At 40.3% G+C, this 19840-nt stretch overlaps 1 protein-coding gene across 1 annotated transcript in view; it reads right to left on the bottom strand.

The window, feature by feature from the left end:
- Positions 1 to 1490: 1490 nt before the first annotated feature.
- GNA13 (G protein subunit alpha 13) overlaps positions 1491 to 19840 on the bottom strand; it is a 39115-nt gene continuing 20765 nt past the window's right edge. Inside the window, exons 3-4 of the mRNA XM_074343533.1 lie at positions 12287 to 12337; positions 1491 to 7046 (exon numbers count right to left, since the gene is read on the bottom strand). Of these exons, the coding sequence (XP_074199634.1) occupies positions 6474 to 7046; positions 12287 to 12337 (624 nt within the window). The 3' untranslated portion in view covers positions 1491 to 6473. The remainder of the gene's footprint in view (positions 7047 to 12286; positions 12338 to 19840) is intronic.

Here is a 19840-nt window from a genome sequence, read left to right as displayed (position 1 = left end):
AACCCAAATTGTGGGCAGTGGAAGAGGTCATTTTGAGAGAGCATCCCCTGCCAAGGATACATGATGGTGCCAATCAACCACAAGGGTGCCCAACACTTTACTGGACAATAGTTTGAGTTTCAGCTGTTTCCTTGGACAAATGAATAGTCTCTTGTTCCAACAATAGCATACTTTTTTTTTTTTCTCCCCAAAGACTTCTTGGTTTGTTTTGTGGATTCAAATGCTCAAGTGAGTTTAGTTTCAATTTTAAAAGATCTTAAATCTCACGAAAAGAGCCTCATTTAATGACTTGTTTCCAATCTACAGATTTGTAGGTATCTGTAGATAATTCTAAGTCCAAATTTTTCTCAGTTTTTCTTGAGACCAACAGTGAAATTTCATGTTAAAGGTGAGGCCTTAGACAGAATTTTTATTTGCCAGAATGGCCTTGAGCCAGCCAGTCTTGGATCATGGCCACCGACACTGAGCGTTTATTCACACGCTTTGCAATTTGAATTGTGGGAAAAGGAAGAAAGCACATTCTGCTTGGTGGAAGGAAAGCACATGCTCAGCTTTCCATAAATGCCAGTTAAGGAAAGGTATAAACACGTCAAAAGTTATTTTACAGCTTCTAACTCAGCTGGAGTTGCGAGGGGGAAGATGGGTGGAATGCCTGATGTGATTTCACGAGAACGGGACTTTACGGCTGTGATCCCCCAGACTCATAAGCCAGTCTCATCACCAGGAAAGCATCAGACAGATCCCAACACAGGACACTCTACAAAATACGTGACCAGTATTCCTTCTCAAAACTGCCACGGTCATCAAAAATAAGGGAAGTCTGAGAGATTGTAACAGCTAAGAGAAGCAGAGAGACAGGACAAGTCAATGTAAAATAGTTCCCTGGATGGATTCTGGAACAGGAAGAGGCAACAGGGAGAAACCAAGGAAATCTGAATAAAGTATGGGCTTTAGTTTAAAAATATCAATACTGGTTCATTAATTATAACAAGCCATACTAATGCAAATGTTAACTGGGGAAACTATTACAAAAGGAGGGGACTACAGGGAAACTACCATCTTTGCAATTTTTCTGTAATTCATAAAGTTTTTTTGAAACAAAAAAAATGAGTGGTAACATGTTAATTTGTTTCTCGAACGCCATTTCAATTACGAAGGTCACAGCAGCCATTACTCCTACAGGTGCACAAACCCTGAGCCCAGAAACACCCTAGTGCAATTTCAGCAATTTTAAGAGGAGCAAAGAGAACAGTGAGTGTCCCCGTCCCCCCCATTCCCACATCCAAACAGACTAAAGTGTCTGGGAGCTTTCTTGGATGAAGTCCTCCATCCTCAGTAGGGAAACGTCTGCAGACTAATATTTAGATCACTGGACATCTGCCCAAAGAGTGACTGCTGTGCCTTCACTGGATGAAAATTTGCTTTCAAACTTTAGGTATCTGCTTTACAGTTACATTTATCGAACTGTTAAATAACATCATAGTATGAAATAGTTTATAAATGTTTATTAAACGTCAGTAATTTTTACAAAGCAAATATTAATAGCAAGAGGCAAAATGTCTGCAAAATATGTACAAAAGTAAAAAGCCTTAATGTCTAGCAACTCATTTCATAAAATCAAGCCATTCTTCCCACTTTCAGACCTCCTTTAGAAATAATTTATTGCCAATCCTGAACTAAAAGCACTGACAGAAAAAAATTTACAACGGTTATCGGATATGTGCTCAGTTCCTGGAAAGCTATAAAAAGATATATGTATAAAAAAGCCAGAAATACTTTCATACAGAGCTAATACAAATCATGTTTTGTTAGGTACAGTGTATCTATGAGGTTGTTACAAAACATACTTTTTGATAAGGCTTCTGTGGTAAACGAGCTCTCACCACGCTAGAGTATAGAAAAGCCACTGAAACATTTTGCGACTCTGCTTTCCAGTAAGAGGTGAAGAAAGGGTAAACGGTATAGTTTGCTGCTTTTTCACATCTACTTCCCAAGAATTACCTCCTACCCGCCCCCTCCCCTTTTTACTCCTGGCACCATCAGACAGGCATGATTGAGGACAAATGCATCACTTACTATGGCAAGAAATATTACAAACAAGCTCTCTAAATACAAACCCGAATCAGATACCAAAGGGATAGTGTGTAGCTATTACGACATTCACTGATTGAACATTAATGCATAGCGAGTCCTAGCGTACTACAGTCCAACCCGAAGTGTTCATCAGTATCTGGTATGGATAGGTCACAAAATCTTAATCAACCCAGAAATTACTGTCCTATCGTTAACACTTTTTGCTCCACATGAGCTCTGGCATTTGAAATCAGATAGTTAGACCTAGATGCCACAAGAATGACTGTAGATACTTAATTGCTAACTATACATTCAAGTACAGACAACAGAATGCTAGTGGTACAAACATTGTACTTCAATTTATGTTAATAATCACTTACCAGCCTAAAGCTAATACCAACATGATGGTACTTGAAAAAGCCATGGAGTCCAACTTGTTTAAAATGTCCAGGTTTAGACTTAACCCTAGTATAAATGTATTAGTCCCTAACTTCGTACCGTAAATTAATGGCTATGGACTATATCATCTGCTTTATCTGGAATGTGGAGACATATACACACCCATTCACATACAAGCCCTGCTGTCCTCATGTTTTCTGCACTGAAAAGCCAACTTGTATCCTATCAGTTAAAAAAAAAAAAAGTGCTTTTAGTCCAGTGACACAAACACATGGATAAATCATCTGTGACTAATGTAACTTTATATGTTCAAATGATGGGAAAGAGAGAGAAGCTCAGATTTCCAACTGAAAGACACCTTCAAACTTTCTGTTCTTGATCCTTCAATTAAAACTAAAAGAAATGAAAAGGTAACAAAGTGGCTTTCTCTAGATTTATTAGGGAGTTTGTTACAAATGTTTGACTGAGCTTTACAGGCATGATTTCACGGATTCAAACAAGAAATTGAGTTAACAATGAAGTTAGACTTCTCATTACATGTACAGAAATAACATTGCTACAAATGGCAATGGAGAGAATCTTGTTTCAAATGGCTTGGCTTGGGGTTTTTGTCTCAATGTATCATTATATAATGAAAGCACCAATTTGATGGTTTCTCAAATAGTGATTTGAGTTTCAGAACATAACAGAACATAAACTTGGTAACTTTATTCTTCATATAAATAAGGCATAACTGGGTATGTGTACTAATGCTGAAAATACATTTTACCAAGAGCATAAACACAAGTATTTGGGTATGCACTGGAAGTTAAGATTTATTCATTCCTGCTTACAAAAAAGTATGGGGCATATGATTCTTGGGAATCTAAAGCAACACTTCTCACCACTTCTGATATTAAGGTAATCTTATTTCCTTCTACTTTATACCAACCACTGCCAACAACTGAACATGGATTTCCCTACATAACCTCACTTGAGAGATTAACCACAGGATCCTAACCATGTGAAAATACATGTCAACGCAACTTCAAACCAAACCAAACCTTTTCACTCCACGATGCCTTCTTTGGTTGCTGTTGCATTCTTGCTATCAAGTGCCCTTTCCAGACGATAACACTGAAATGAAGGTTTCAACTTAATACAATATTTGGCAGCAAGCAATGATTCGGGTTATTAAAAATAATATTTGAGTGGCAGAGGCATACCTTAAGTTGTCTGGATTTTCAGAAAACATTTGGCAAAACCTTTTCCCTTTAAAAAAAAAAACAAGGCAAAAATCTGCAGTGTTCTTTGATTTATAAGGCAACTCTGTATATTATAAATTTCAAGGTCAATGAAGACACTTGCGTGACATTTCTTAAGAACTAAACAAGAAGACACTCAGACTTATGAATAGAATGCAATAGAGAATTAGGCACATTTTATTCCAAATCATAACCATGAAGACTTAGAAAATCAAACACCGAAAAACTTTGTATTCAAATTACATCTTTAGAGACTGGGGGGAGACTGGCATAGGGAAAACTACGAGCACCCTTTCAATTTTGTTCACTAAGTTTCATCTCCCTCTTCACACAGTGCTATTTCAAAGGGATCTGGTTTTCATGGTATAGAAGATGTAGGAGTCCTTCAAATGGTTTAAAAATAAACAGGATATAAAATATGTGGACTAGCGCCTTCAGACTGAACCTTACGGTCCCTATGATGTCTAAGCAAGCCTGCCATTAAGTGTAAATGATTTATTACCTCAAAATATAGCCTAGATTTTATTTTAAAAGAAAGTTGATTCTGAGACTTCTTCATACCTCTCAGGAAAGAAAACCTCAAATGCTCAAAATAATGTATCTACTTGGTGCTTTGCCATTTCTTTGTGGTCGTCACACTGGTGACTCCTGCTTTGTCAGGCAATGTTTATGGTTCGTATCACAGATCTAAAATATAACTTAAATAAGACTGTCTTTCCTCTTTATACATACAGGGAAGTGACTTTAGCTTTAGCCTTCACTGGAATTAAATAATATTTTGGCCATTCAGTGAAACCATTTGCTAAATTTACAGGCAGACTCTCCACCAGAAGTCTCCAGGTCACTGTGCGCATACTCAGACACCGACTAGCACTGAAAGGATTCTAACTGCGAATTTCAACAATGCATTCTTTCTGGTACAAAGCACCAGATGCAGACCTACTCAAACACACATCAACTAGACACTACACCAGGCACCTCGCGCTGTGATGTGGACCTACATGTCAGGAGCCCACGGATTACCGAGATGTGGGAACACTGGCAGGTATGGATGAAATGATGGTGGCAATTTCAGATGCAAGAAAAGTCAGGTACGTTAAGAACATCCCCTGGTGAGTTCACTGCAAAGCCCTAATCTCACCAGACAGCAAGACAGACCCAGCGCCAATGTCTTGGAAAGGCTGGGTGATCCATCATGTTGATCAATCTTTCAAGGACTTTTTAGCCAGTAAAATACCTGAGAACACAGTCAGCTATAAAGTGACACGTGTCACAGTCTTAATCACAACTCTCAGGAAAAGGAGAAAAGGGGTCAGACTCCCCAAATTGTCACCAGCCTTGTGCATCTGTTTCTCTAATCAAATTCTAACACTGCGTGTAAACTACTACGCAGTATTTGCACGACTGCAAACCAGCCGTTCTGATGAGCTCACGATGAGTGTACCTGTAATCACAAAGCTACTTCGTGGCTACGCTGTAATTTGGTCAAGTGGTGGGGGGAGGTCAAATGTTTCACAATCCAGAGGTTCACTAAAATTCATTTCTCTCTTTCAAAGTATATTTTAAACTATAAAATTCATACTCTTTTAGTATGAACCAAAAAAAAAATCACTACTCATTCTCAGAAATATCCTTGAAACATTCAAAATGTACCTCAATAAAGCTGGAATTTCATAAATAATAATGTTGCAAATGTGTACATACCCTTTCAGAGACACACACATACTGCCCTTGGCAAGCTCCAAATAAACAAAAAAGTCCCATAAATGCCACCGACGGGAGTTGATGGGGACAGACAGGAGAGCAAAAAAAAGGTGTCTGTGATGGTGCAACAATGACTTCCCACAGTAAGGACCCAGGATTTAAAAGTCTGAGTGTAAAACACGTAATATTCTGGGGAAAGCGTCTATTCATTTAGAAAGTTCTTGTATCAGGCTGCTTGTACTTTCTGATTGCTGCTATGGCCAGAATGTCTTTCATGTGGCACATTTAATACATGATATTTAAATAAGAAAAGGGCACATTATACTTCACTCGACTCTTAATCAAAACATTATAGATGGCAGGTGCCTGTCTTTTGCTCCCCCTCCCCGTACCATTTGTGAACGTTCATTAGCATCAGAAATCCTTATGTAAACTTTAAAACACTTAAGAATATTATCTGCAGGAACCACAGAAATTTTAAAACAAAAACAACTTTTGCATATATAAGCAATTAAACATGAAGGCTAAGTCTGGGTAAATGCACAGAGTGCCATTCCTTGGAGCAACCTTTTCCAGTGGCCCTTTCAAAGCAGGTCACCATAAAGCTAGGCACAGGTGTGGCTGCTACGCATAGGGTAGACAAAAGATTTTTTTATTTTACTTGTTTCAGAACTGAATATTCTTAACCTCATACCTACAAATATTTTAAGGACATCTTCTATACTTGGCACTACAGAGAATTCAGTTTGAAAAGTGGAAGAATTTAAAGCCTGAAATATACCTAGTCTGAGGTCTGGCTGGAAACTGTAATTCCACTTCAACGGAAGCCAGACTGAAAAAGATCAGAGCTGAACATCAGCAGATATTGGCAATGTGTCATCCAGCAGCTGTCAGCCACAAACCAAAGTCCACAGAAGAAGGACTAAGATTTCCAAGAAGTTAAACAGAATCAAGATTTGTCTAATTCCTGTTGTAAACGTCTATTAAAAAAAAAACAAAACAGAAAACAATCAAAAGGACAGAAAGGTATTAAAACAGCAAGTCTTTTGTACATCACTGGAGCATGAGCTGCTTGAGGTTGTCATGAAGAATAGTATCCTTCACGTCACGGAAAACAAGGCGGATGTTCTCCGTGTTGATGGCGGTGGTGAAGTGGTGGTACAAGGGCTTCTGCTGCTGGTCCCGGCGTTTGTTCCGGAAACATTCCACCAGGAATTTTTGGACGTCTCTTAAGCAGTGGGGATCCCCTTCAAATTCTAAGAAATAGTCTTTGATGCTCACAATTCGCACTTTCTCCTCAAGCAAATCTGTCTTGTTTAAGAAGAGAATTATGGAGACGTTGCTGAAAACCCGGTTATTGACGATGGTTTCAAAAATGTTCAGAGATTCTGTCAGGCGATTGGTCAGTCGATCTTCCATAAGCACCTGGTCAAATTCACTTGAGGAAACAAGGAAAAGTATTGATGTCACACTGTCGAAGCATTCAAACCAACGTTTTCGTTCTGATCTCTGACCACCTACATCAACCATTTTGAAAGGAACATTTTTAATTTCAAAGTCGTACTCATGAATGCCTTTGGTGGGTCTTCTGGCCAGCAGAATGTCTTGCTGTGATGGAATGTAATCCTGGAAAAGAAAACAGTTGGTTTATACTCAGTAATCCAGAAGTAATTAGAATGCTTAATGTACTACTGGCTGGTCTAGTGAAGAGATATGCAAACAAAATTATCTTTTTAATGACATCTCCGGGTATCATTAAAGGATCAATACCACTATTACGCTCATTATAAAATGTCAAGATACACTAAAATGTTAGTGTACAAACTGGTTTAAGATTCACTGCCAAAAAGAGGCTCCTACTAAATTTTTTCAGTTCTGCAACACTACTCAAATTTAAATCTTATCTACCAGCTGTCCTCACCCCGCCCACCGCTGTGCATCTCCCTTTACTCTTGACTCCTGAGCAGTGCCCACTCCAGCACCAACCAGAGTGACCTTACTGCTCATGCATCCACCCACCTGCTCCTCATTCCTCTGTGAAAAGCAATGAGGTCGGCATGTCAGTTCACGAGGACCACATGCCAGTTCAAGGTTCTGCCGCTCTCTCTCTCCAGCCCATTCCAAACGTTCCTGCTCAGTGCAGCCGCCTTGATGACTAAGAACCTCCACGCAGGTCACTCCACGTCATCACTGCTACAAGACTGTGCGGGAGCCGCCCTGGCTACTGTAACAAACTAACTGAACTGACTCTGGGTCCCTTCCAAGCTTTGTTTCTGGGGTGCAGTCTAAGCGGCTGTGCTCCTGCTTTCTCCCTATTGACACAAACCACTTCTCTGCCAGCACCTGTGCCTGTGAAACGAAGGTGCCTCGGAGGGAGAGCCTATGCCAACATCGAATGAGCCCTCCCCTGTGAATGGACAGTCGACTACAAGACCCTGAACAGAGGGAAGCCGCAGGTCTCAGGAGGCACCGGCCACCCCTCGACGGCGCGCTTTCCCACGCAGTGGAACTGGTTCTGTCTTCTCAGGCTGGTATTTTCCCAGAACTCTGACACAGCTTTTTGACAATACTGAACAGAAGAGCTTTAAGTGCTCATCATCAAGGTCAAACAGTTTTTAAAATCAAGGCAGAATTTTAAAACAAAGCCAACTGTTATACACAATGCTGCGATTTATGCCTTCCCAAACAGTATGATTTTGAAATTTCATTATAATGTGAAACTTATCTCCTTAAAATAGTGCGGTTAAGAATAAAAAAAAAAATGTAGGCAGTTCTCAGGTATCTGTAATCCACAGCGATTTACGAAGTAACTGTAGGACTCCAATAACGTGTTGGTATTTCCATGTTTCCGTCTAGCTTTTGCACACATACTTAAACTACTGTACTTAGAATCAGCACAGCCAATCAATCGTTAGCTTGCACCCACTTTTTCTGCTCAACATTTTATCATGAATTGGACCACATGCTGATATGGTTGTATTTCATTTTAAAAGAGTGTAACGGGCATCTCCTGCCTTCTGAGATGGCCCACGTTCCGTCTATGGAGTGTGTATATCCCTCAAAAAATCTACTTTTACTTAAAAAAAAAAGTACAACATACATCAAATGGATTACTGCGCTATAATTTACATAAGTATTCCCCCACTGTAAGTGATCCTTTAGTTGTTTCCAATATTTTGCTTTAATTAATATAAATGCTACAATTAAACTTCTCACGCACATATTTTTTACCCCCCTTTTGGACTATTTCCTGAAACTAAATAACCAGGAATAAGATTATGAAGTCAAAGCTTATGAACATTTTGATGACCCTGGACACTTAATGCCCAGCTGCTTTCCAGAAAGGTGCTAACCAACTTATAGTCCATGAGCGTAACAGCTGCCTCAGAAAATGCGAGCCCTGAGTTTTTTTTTTAATGTTCTAATTTCATAAACATGAAAAGCTCTTTATTATTGCCTTAATTAGGAGCTAACAATCTAGTCAGGAAGCTGAAGGTTAATTCACATGAAGCACAAAACAGAGGACAATGAAATCAAGTGCTGAATGGTCTGGCAGAGTAATACTGATTAGGACTGAATTCTCCACCTATATTACCTGTGTGACCTTGGACAAGTCACTTAACCTCTCTGTGTCTCAATTTCCTCATTTGTAAAATACAGAAAACAGCACTCACAGGGGTGCTGTGAGGACTGAGTTCAGAACTGGGTTTGGCATATAGTCCGTGTGTTACTAGTTTCGCTGCACCACCGCTGCCAGCGCTGTCGTCACGGCCCTAAAGCGAGGGAAACCTCCATCCAAGTCTCTCACCTGTAAAGGCTCACCAATCGTTCGCACCTGACAATCCATTCACAACACAAGTTTCAGCAAGAAAACTGTCATCCTCGCCAACTCCTCAGTTCAACCAGGACGCTCTCCTGTCTACATCCTGCCCCGCCAACACCCCCGTTCTCCGAGCCTTCCTATCTCGGTGGGACTTCTCTGTCATCTCCTACTTCACGTCAATCCGACTGCTGCTCCTTCTCTGACTCCTTCTTACATTTTCCCTTTTCACTGTCCCCATTTTTATCATCTCAGCTTGGAGCACCATCTCATCACTTGTTTCTTCACCTTGAATGTCTCGCCCCTTCTGGATCCATCCCTAAGCCAAGCCCAGACTAACCCTCCTGCAGCATGACTTCAGAGCTCAGGAGCCGAACCGTGACCTGGCCCTCACGACCCTCCTTACTCCCCGTGTGCTGGAACCGGCAGGCCCTGCTCCACACTGCTGAGGCTCAGCAGAGCCTCAAATCTCGATACCGTAACATGTCCATTCACGTGTGATAAACAACAGTGCAATGAATAATGCATCCAGATCCACGTGACTGCCTTCTAAAATCTGTTCTTGTAAGTTAGAGCCAAGAACTTGACGGTCCTTTGTCGGACAGCTGTGCGCGCCTCCTCGTTTCGTGCCTGAACCCAGCCTGCCCTCAGGCAGCTCAGGCTCCCTCGCCCTCACGGGCTAGCTCCTGCTCCAGACTAATAGCTCTCTCCGTCCTGTGAACTCACACCATCTTCATGATCAGTATCATTTAATTGTCCTCTGCTTGTCTTACGTATGTTAGTTTTGTCTCTGACTAGAATGAGTTCCTTAAGTGTGGAGATCAAAGAACAAAACGGCTAAGACTGAGCATTTACTGCGCACAAGGCGCCAATCTGAACACCCTACTGGGCACTACGGGCTGAACTGTTCCCCTCTCCCCTCCTGTTCATGAGCTGAAGCCCTGATCCTCAGTGTGACTGTATCTGGGGATGGGGCTCTCAGGTGGTTATGAAGCATACGGGTGGTGTCCTGATCAGGTAGTACTGGCGGCCTGTAAGGAGAGTAAGAGAGAGATTTCTCTCCCCTTCTTTCTTCACACGTACGTGATGAGCAAAAGGCGTGTGAAGACACCGCAAGAAGGCTGCAGTCTGCAAGCCAGGAAGAGAGGCCTCGCCACAAACTGACTGTGCTAGCAGCTTGATATGGATGTATAGCCTCAAAAACTATTAATAAATAAATGTCTGTTATTTAAGGCACTTGGTCTATGGCAGCCTGAGCAGACTAAGACTTGGAGCTTATTTCATGTAACTGCCCCCTTAACCTACGAGGCTGGTTCTCTTACTATGTTCATAATATGGATGAAGAAACTAAGGTTTAGAGATGCCGAAGGTCACACAGCCAGTCTGTGATGGAACTGGGACTGGAACCCTGGTCGTCTGGCTGTAGAGCCCATGTCCTTGACCCCTGGGGTCCCACCTCCAGAGGGTCTTGGGGCTCGGCACACAGAAGGGCTTCAATGGTCCTGGCACTTCTGTCAGAGACGGAGAAGCAAATGTGATCCTGTGGCCTGTCTGACATGCACAGAACGGGTGGTCAGTCTGTAGCACACCCAGATTTTTTCTCCCTGCCTTTACAACCATCACAACTGATCACAGCACTTCTTTTTATTCCAGATGTCGCCTCAGGATTGTTTGCTCTCAACACAGAACTCTAAGCATCCAGTACAGCTGGAGCCGGCTCAGAGCCACTCCCTTAGAGGCTACCTGGTGAGCGCCAGGCTCTGCAGCTCGGCGTCACGGCGTCACGTGCCTTCACACCAAGGCACGGGCCCTCTGCTCGCAGACAGGCGTGGGGAAACGCCCAGCAAACACGTGACGGGGTAAACCAACTGCAGTAAGGGCAACGGGGTTTGAAAAAAAGCAAGGGCTGATACTGAAAACAAGAAGAGGGACCTACTTTGAATGGCGTGCTCAAGGAAGACCTATCTGAAACGGCAAACTGAGAAGAACAGGTAAGTCAGCACTACTTGGACTGGAAAACATGAAAAAACTCTTACAAAGTTAATGTACTAAGGCTTCACTCCATCTGGCCTATATTAACTCTTTTTTTTTTAAGGCTTATTATAATCTGACCAGATAGAAAAGTGACAATGAAGCAGTAAGTCTTAATACAAAGTTTCACTGTGAACTGAGTGACTAAACAGACGGCTAAGCAGATTCTAACTTCTGGAACACCTGTGTCTAGGGAACAGGAGACACACATACGGTACTTTTTCTCGTGTCCTAGATACATCAGCATGCTGCTTTTCTACTTGTGAGGGGGGGTTCACTCAAAGAACCCCTAAGACCACATTAAAATTTATAATGGAAATTTAGTTTAAGAGGAGGCATATGAAGCTATACTCAATTTAGTACATAACAAATGACTCTGGGGCAATGGCTTTCAAACACTTTCTACGTGGCACAGAACTCTTCCAGCGAAGTCTCTGCACGAGCCTAACACTGAGAACAGACAGTGGAGCTGTCCTCCCCCAGCGGGCCAGGGCCGCCGGCGCTGGCCACAGCTGAGCGCGGCTGCCTCTGAGGGATACCCTGCCGGAAAACCAAACTCTCTTTCCAAGGGCGACCCCTCTTATATCATGGAGTCCCTTCAGCAAGCCTTGAGCATCTAGCCTTCCTCCACAGGAACTCCACACACACGAGTCCTGAACTGGAAAATACCGTTTGCTGAAAAGTTTTGAAATCAATCAAGCCACTGTGTTCTTTCTGTTTCTGCTTACAAAAAAAGCAAAAGACACAGAAGTAGAATAGTTAATGTGCCATTTCATTTTCAAGCATAAACTTCTTTCTGTAAACAGTTTTACTTTCACGGAACAGTGGACAGGGCATTCCTCAAGGAAACGGCAGAGATCAGGATGCTGACGGGTGGAAAAATGAAGCAGGAACAATCAGAATACTGCCACTAGGAAAAAGGAAATGGTTTCTACCTAATTTTTTTCTAAATTTCATAATCCTGATTACTGCTTTCAAATGACAATAAACATAAACATTCGGTTTAAAAACTTACTGGTTCTCCAAGTTTATCCAAGTTATCCAGGAAATATTTTACAGATTCTCCCTAAAACAAGAAGAAAATAAATAGTTATTAGGGCTCAGAAATGGAAGACTTTGTTACAACAGTTTATATTAAACCGTCTGGCTGTACACTTAATCCAAACATACCCCGTTTAGTCACCAATTTCAGACTGAACAGCTAACCCCACTAAAAACGTATAAAATGTCTGCCTCTGCCAGAGCGCGGCAGCCTGGTTCATTTCACGGTCGTTACGTAAGCCACCGTCCAGACAGGATCACACGTGTGCTCTCTGATGTAACTGTGCATCCAGAGAGAAGATGGAACTAAACGGCGGAAACTGCTTTTGAGATAAACATACAACTACAGTTCAGGTGGGATTACTTCTGTGTACATTTTTGTGCCTTAAGTATTTATCAGTGGTGGTTATCTTCAGAGACAAGAGCAAGCCAGAGGTGAGGTAAGAACACCGTACAAGATCTTCCAGTAACAGGCAAATGCCTGGACAGACAGGCTTTGCTTCTGAAGACTCTGAATAATGCTGCAGGCTTCCCATCGGCAAATAGGTCTTCTTTTCCTGAGTGACCAGCGGACGCTCTCTGAGCCCAGATTTCTACTAGACCTCAGGCAATTTCGAATACCTAAACTGTATGAGGATAAAACTCCTTAAAGGAAATACTTGAACAGAGGCCAGACAGGTAAGAGGGGAACCATCCAGGGAAAGATGGGCTCTGTGTCTTGGAGTCTCCCAGTGTTTCTGCTTTCTTGCTGGATTTCTGCTTCCCCTGCCTGAAGTGGCTTCCACAAGTTCCTAAAGGCAGTGTTTTTTTAATGTATACGACAATCCCCTGAAGATCTTGTTTGCAGGATCTGATGAGGTAAGGAGGGGAGAAGAGTAGTGTCTGCAATTCAGGTGATTTCTGGGACCACACTTGGGCGTCATAAGGCCTTAAAGCAGCAGTTCTCACATTTTTAGCCTCAGGATCCTTTGTACATCTAAAGATTCTTGAGGACACAAAGGGACCTCTAAGGGGGTTATACCTATCAATATTTACCATATTACAAAGTAAAACTGAGACATCTTAACAAATACAGTATTAATTCATTTAAAAATATCAACAATAAACCCATTCATGTTAGCATATTTTAGTACAGCCTAATAAAAGACAGTGGGACACTCTTCTGCTTCTGCATTGGAACTGCTACAAAGGTTGTTTTAGTTGTAGCATATGAAGAAAATCTGGCCTTTATGCAGAATGTTGATTGGATAAGGGAGTTATTTTAATAATCTTTTCAGGTAATTACAGATATTTTCATTTTTACACCAGAACTTGACAAATGGTAGTTTCTTAAAAGTGAGCTCCCTGTGGGATGGAAAGCCTACCAACTAGCTTTCTGTACTTTGTTACATCCATTAAAATTCACTGGTGTATCCTGTGCTTGCAATGGGTCTTTTACCCACCCCCAGTGTTGTAACATCCAGTGCTGGTTACATGGAACACAGAGAGTAACTACGTTATACAGATCTTCCAAGTGTTGGCATGTTTCAGTACATGGTATTAAGAAAATCATACTCATTAAATATCACACTGATCTCATCAGAAGCCTGAAGGCTTGAGAAGTTGGCAAGCTCACAGTGGTGGGCAGATACAAGTTTTCCTAAATTTTGATTTTCACTTCAAAGCTCAAATTTTATCAATAGCAACAAATACTGTTATTTTACTTGAAATGACAGGCTATTTTCAAAAAAAAATGCCTGTCAAATGCTCAAGTCTGAGTAAGTCGGTTGTCTTTTCAGATAAAAATGGTGTTCCATGAAAAATGTAGTTAGTTCAGATCACATCACAACCAGCTGCAGAAGTGCTTCCCCTGAGACCGTGGTCCTGCTCCAGGACGCTGCAGGGGAGTTTTCAGGGTGCCTCCCACTCCGCCACACAGAGTTTTAGAGAGCTGTGCCCTCAAGGGTTGAGATTTAAACTATTAATTTCTACTGTTTACTCAAGGATAATTTTAAGTGAAACTGGTGTGTGTTTTAAATTGCAAACACACAGCAGTGAAGAAGACAACCAGTAGTTTGGGGCCAACACGTGGACCTGTGCTAAGGCGCTGGCAGTTTCAGCCACTGCTATTCTGTACTATGAGTCCAGGTGTCCACATAATGAAGGGAAATAACATCTCAGTAACATTATAAAGAGTGGTAAACATGAAGACTACTTTTAGAGGGTTTCTGGGATCCCCGGACCACACGTTGAGAACGGCTTCCTCCCAGTACGTCACGGAGAGTGTGTACCTAGGTGTGTGTGTGCTTGTGGTGGGAGTGGTGGGGCAGGGAGGGTCTGCCTGTGACTTCCCCATGACTGTAAGCAGTAGCAGATGGTCGTGCTTTTTTCTGGACCTGGAATACTGGCACAGTATTTATAGCATCTAAAGATGATTTTTAAGAGAAGGGAAAAGAAAAAGCTTGAAAAAATTCATGTTGGGTTACTGAAGAGATTATATGGTCAAGCCTGTACAGATATTTTGTATTGTATCATCCATTTAAATGAAAAACATACTATTTTTGTTTTTTTGACGGATAACATACATAGGCCAAAGGGAATCGGGGCTTAATCTTTAAATAACATCAGTGTTTACTTAAAGAATTGCTTGTACAACCCAAATGAGGTTATACACATTTAAAATACTTAAAAAGTAAAATTCAAACGAATGTTACCAACTGTGTTACACTGAAGTATACACAGAGTCTCTTGGACAAATATGATAAAAGGTAGTCATTCTGTTTATGTAGAAGACTAACAAAACTATTACCCTTTTAGTAATGTGCATACTGAATCCTTAATGTTAAAATTTAAAACATTTCAAAAAAGGTGTTTTTTGACTGGTAGTGTTATAATGTTGCATTTACTGACTTTTCTTGATTTTAGAATTAGTACAAATTCACTGTAGAAAACTTGACAATTATAAAAAGGAACAAAGAAGGAAACAGGCAATAATCATTAATTCCACCACGCAGAGGTAACTGCAGTTAATGTTTGAGGATATTTCCAATCACTTTTTGTATATTTAACACATTTGAAATAATATAGACAGGTCTGCATCCTGATTTTTCCACTTAAGCAATTGGAAGTAAATTTTAATGGTCAAAATAATTCCTAGTATTTATGCACTAAAAAATTTAAGAAAACCAATAATCTAACATCGGACCTCTGAGTTACTTCCCCCGCTTTTAATAAACAGTTTAAATATTTTTAAAATAAAGAGTGTTGTGTAAACAGCTTTAGTATAACTGCACATGCTCTTGAATTATGTTCTTAGTGGTCTTGGAAGAATTACTAAGGCAAAGAGATCCAACATTTTAAAGACACTCACTACCTATTGCCACAAAGGTTCTACTGATTCTCGCCTACCCAACAGTTAAGATACTGAGTATATTAATAGTGAAACTATGATGCAGATAAACTTAGCCAAGATCACATCAGCGTGCTTTGCAGATGCTTCTATAATAAACTAAAGTGCAAACTCTCAGAGGCCCCACGTTGTGCTGTAACTGATGCTTATCATTTTAGGGACCCCAGGGCAAACGAGCTCTGTTTAAAAGAGAAAATGACATGTTCCATTTCCAAATTGACAATAAAGGTTCAACTATATAAACATCTATTTCAATTAATATTGCTGTTTATCTTAACTAATGGGCAAATAAATGAGGGTTAAAGTAACCCTAAGATGAACATATTATCTAAAGCAGCAAGCCTCTTTCTCCCGTTAAACAAAATAAATGCTTGTACCCAACCCATCATTTCTAGAAATTGGCATACTCATTCTAGCAACCTTGCAAATTCACACAAACTTTTTAGAAATCTATGGGTAGTCAACTTCACAAAACTTTCAGTGAACTTTTGTGCATTCTAACGAATTTATTCAACATAAACAAAATGATACAAACAAAATTTTTCCACTTATTACGGGAATGATTTAATAAATTTTGGTAAGCTAACATAATAACGTAAGTCATCAAATAATTATTTTTATGTAATTGCTAAACATAACATATTTTTATATCACTAAGTGTGAAATTAAGTAGCAGGCTACAAAGCGAAGGTCCACAACATCTTACCCACAATTTGTTTTTGGTTTTGTTTTTGTTTTTTGTAAGCTGGGCCCCAACACTCACTTGGCAGCAAAACCTGACCTGATCTGAGGTGAGGCTCTTTATAGTTTTTATTTCTCCTACATTGTGAAACTATTCAAATGTTTGGCTGCAAAAAAACGGTGGCGATTACACAATAAAGAGTACATACATTGTATTATCTATCTGTAATCCAAAGAATTCTTAATTCCATTAACAAGCACGGACTCAGGGATTTATGGTAAGAATGGGTCTGTAACATTATGTATGTTTTGATTTTAGCTATTTAAAATGTGGACAAGGTGATTTCGTGGTTCTGTGAGTGACTATATTCCTTTGTTTTTTTTTTTAAAGAAGGAAAACTCATCCCTATTGGTTCTTCTCTTGGCATTACAAATATTAAGAGAAAAAATTTTTAAGTTCTTTTTACTGAAGCTTTCTGATTCAACTGCATTCGTTAAGAGAGGTCTTAGATCTTTTGGGCTCCAATTACTACATGCCTTTGTTTATTAGGAATTCATCTCTCACCAGAATCAAATGATCATATTACAGAAACATGTATGTGCTCCTCTCATTAAGTTTCAGCTTCTACTGAAGGAAGCTTCATCAGTATAATTTACAAAGTCCTTTGTGCCCTTAAGACTATAAAATCTAAACAAAAATACTTTAATTCATTTTCACACATCTGAATGTGTGGATTCTAATATTTTAAGTCCTAAATAAGGTTCCCTGCTGCCAACTGACCATACTCTTTGCCTTCTCCCCTACCACTCGGCCAGTATCTATTCAACCATGATAAACACTTGAAAACGTTTTTCTCATGAAAAACACAGTTTGGTATAAAATAACTCCCCAGTCAAAAGAAAAGTCATGTGAATTCACCATTTGTGTCATAGATGGTACTGCTGATCCTTCCACAGTAAGAAAACTGAAAGCGGGAGACATAAGGATAGTCTTAATAATCTTTTAATGCACATGGTTGTAAACTAAAGCCTCTTACTGTTAAGAGAGCAGGTTCCCTCAAATGAACCTATTCTGAAACAAAAGTTTCAAACACACATGCAAAGGCACACGTGCACATACGAACATACACGGGCTATAAAAGGATGAGGATTTTTCTGACAGGTAATTTAGGGGAATTTTAAGACCTTTACTCACAAACAAACAAAAAACCAAACCAAGAGAAAACCTTTTTATAATCTCAAAAATATTTTTTAATTAAAAAACATAAAATGTGTGTTATTTGCAATTAACCATGAAGGACAAAGAAAATGAATAATGGCATCTCTGTTCTCAGTAACCAAGAGTGTCTGACCATGGCTGTTGGTTTGAACTTCAGTGCCCTCACATGCAAATTTTACACCTAGCTTAGCGCCTGACACCTGGTAGCCTCCTCTTCTTCCTCCCCACGTGTTTAGCAAATGAAGTACGAATTATTAGGGGAAGATTTCCCTCAAATACTTTTTCCTAACCATTTCAAAAGTGATGGAAAGTCTTCTGGGTGTCTAATATTAACAAGATGTGAATGCTAGTCCTCGCTCTAACATTGAGTGATCTATCTGGCAAGTCTCTAAACTCCTCCAGCCCTCAATTTAACGGTCAGCAAAATGAGGAAGTTCTGTGGTTCAATGGATAATCACCAAAGTTCTGCCCCAGGCAACAATTTCAGTTTGTACAATTGATTTAAATTTAAGCTCTCCTTTCATCTATATGCCTATTAATCTTAAATTCATTTTTGTTGTGACTCATTATTCAAGTTATGTTCTTAGTCTCCTGGCTAATACAGAAGTAAAAAACTTCATGTATTGGGCAAGAAATACCCAGAGTTTAAGATTCTGCTGGTTATGACTTGAGGCTCCATTATAACTTTCCTTGATGTTTTACGTTACTGAAGGGAATTTTTAATAAAATTGCGAAGAAAAGCCATTTGACACTTACGACTTTAAAAATTTAACACATTTTGTATCATCCTTTAGTTCTTTTTTCTCTGTTTGAAATACTGAGATGACTTTCTAGGTTACTGTAGTAAGCCTGGAAAGTACAAAGCACCAGGGCACTCTGAAAGTTTTCCAGCATTCTTTACCCTGTGGATATCTGGGTTCCATCTAAACAACAGCAGAGCAGCCAGGGGACCTGGGTTCTAATCACATGACAGGCTCTGCTATTGACAAAGCCAGTGGATCCTGGTGAAGTTAACTCAAGAATAAAATGAAATGATAGATGAAATTATTAGCTCCAGTGGCCCTTTGAATTTAAAAATTCTATTAGTTCTAAGCGTCCGGCTAGCTCAGTCGGTAGAGCATTAGACTCTTAAAAATTCTATTAGTTCTATGAACCATATTTTGTGTCAGCTTTCCAAATCTGTGTCTAAACTAGGAATGGCCTCAGCGTCGTCCGCACTTACAAGAATCATGTATTAGAAAGTCTTTGCTTGCAAAGTACAAAAAGGCTCAGGGACCTTGAGTTTGAAGGTTAACAGAAAAGTTGAGAACACGAATTAGAAAAAAACTTTTATTAAATAAATGTGTAGTTACAGGGAGAGTTGGCAGTTTATTTGCTCAGTTACCAAACAAGTGACAGATTTATTCAACACTCTCTTCTGCATAACTAAAATATATATAGGACAGGATTTAGAATGTACTACTTTAAAAGGATGTGGAATTCAAGCTAGACAGCCAAAGAACACACAAGATCTGCTTTTTTAGAAGAATATACTCAAATACTGGCAGCTTTACAGCAACAGGAAGGGAACAACTCTACTTACATATTATAGGTACAATCTAGCACAGATTTTCACTTCAAAGATTAATCTAAACTTCTAAAATCTGTAGAGATAAGGATCAGATATTTTAAAAGCAAGGCATACGTATTCTAGACAGCAATTTGGCATATGTAACAGGAGCTGTACACAATGATCTGCATCATGGAGCTACAGAAGCGTATGCGAGTACAAGAGTGGTGAGAATTTCTACTGCGGCAGGAGGTTAGCTGAGAGCCACTGAATCGTTCCACGTGTGCATTTTATATATTCTGGACCAGGGGTCCTCCTAATATGGCCTGCAGGCCAAACCCAGCCCACTGCCTGTTTCCGTGTGGCCTATTTTTAAGTGGCTGGGAGGGGGGAAGTCAAAAGACTACTTCATGATGTCTGAAAATGATATGAAATTCAAATTTCAGCGTCCACAAATAAAACTGTGCTGAAGCACAGCGTGCTCGTCTGTCAGGGACTGGCTGTCCCTGACTGCTTCCGGGCCACGGCCATCAGCAGAGCAGACACGACGGGCCGCGTGCGGCGCTCTCCTTGCTCTGCACCACAAACTGCACCGAGGCAGCTAGAGCGTGGAAAGACTTCACGTGTCACCAGTGCTGCAATACCAGGACCTTCTTATTACTAGGGCACATCCACCACAAGAAGCAAAAAG

This window comes from Camelus bactrianus, chromosome 16, assembly GCF_048773025.1.
Source record: "Camelus bactrianus isolate YW-2024 breed Bactrian camel chromosome 16, ASM4877302v1, whole genome shotgun sequence".
Classification (NCBI taxonomy): domain Eukaryota; kingdom Metazoa; phylum Chordata; class Mammalia; order Artiodactyla; family Camelidae; genus Camelus; species Camelus bactrianus.
The sequence above is the reverse complement of the archived record's forward strand: the minus strand, read 5'-3'. Positions and strand labels throughout refer to the sequence as shown.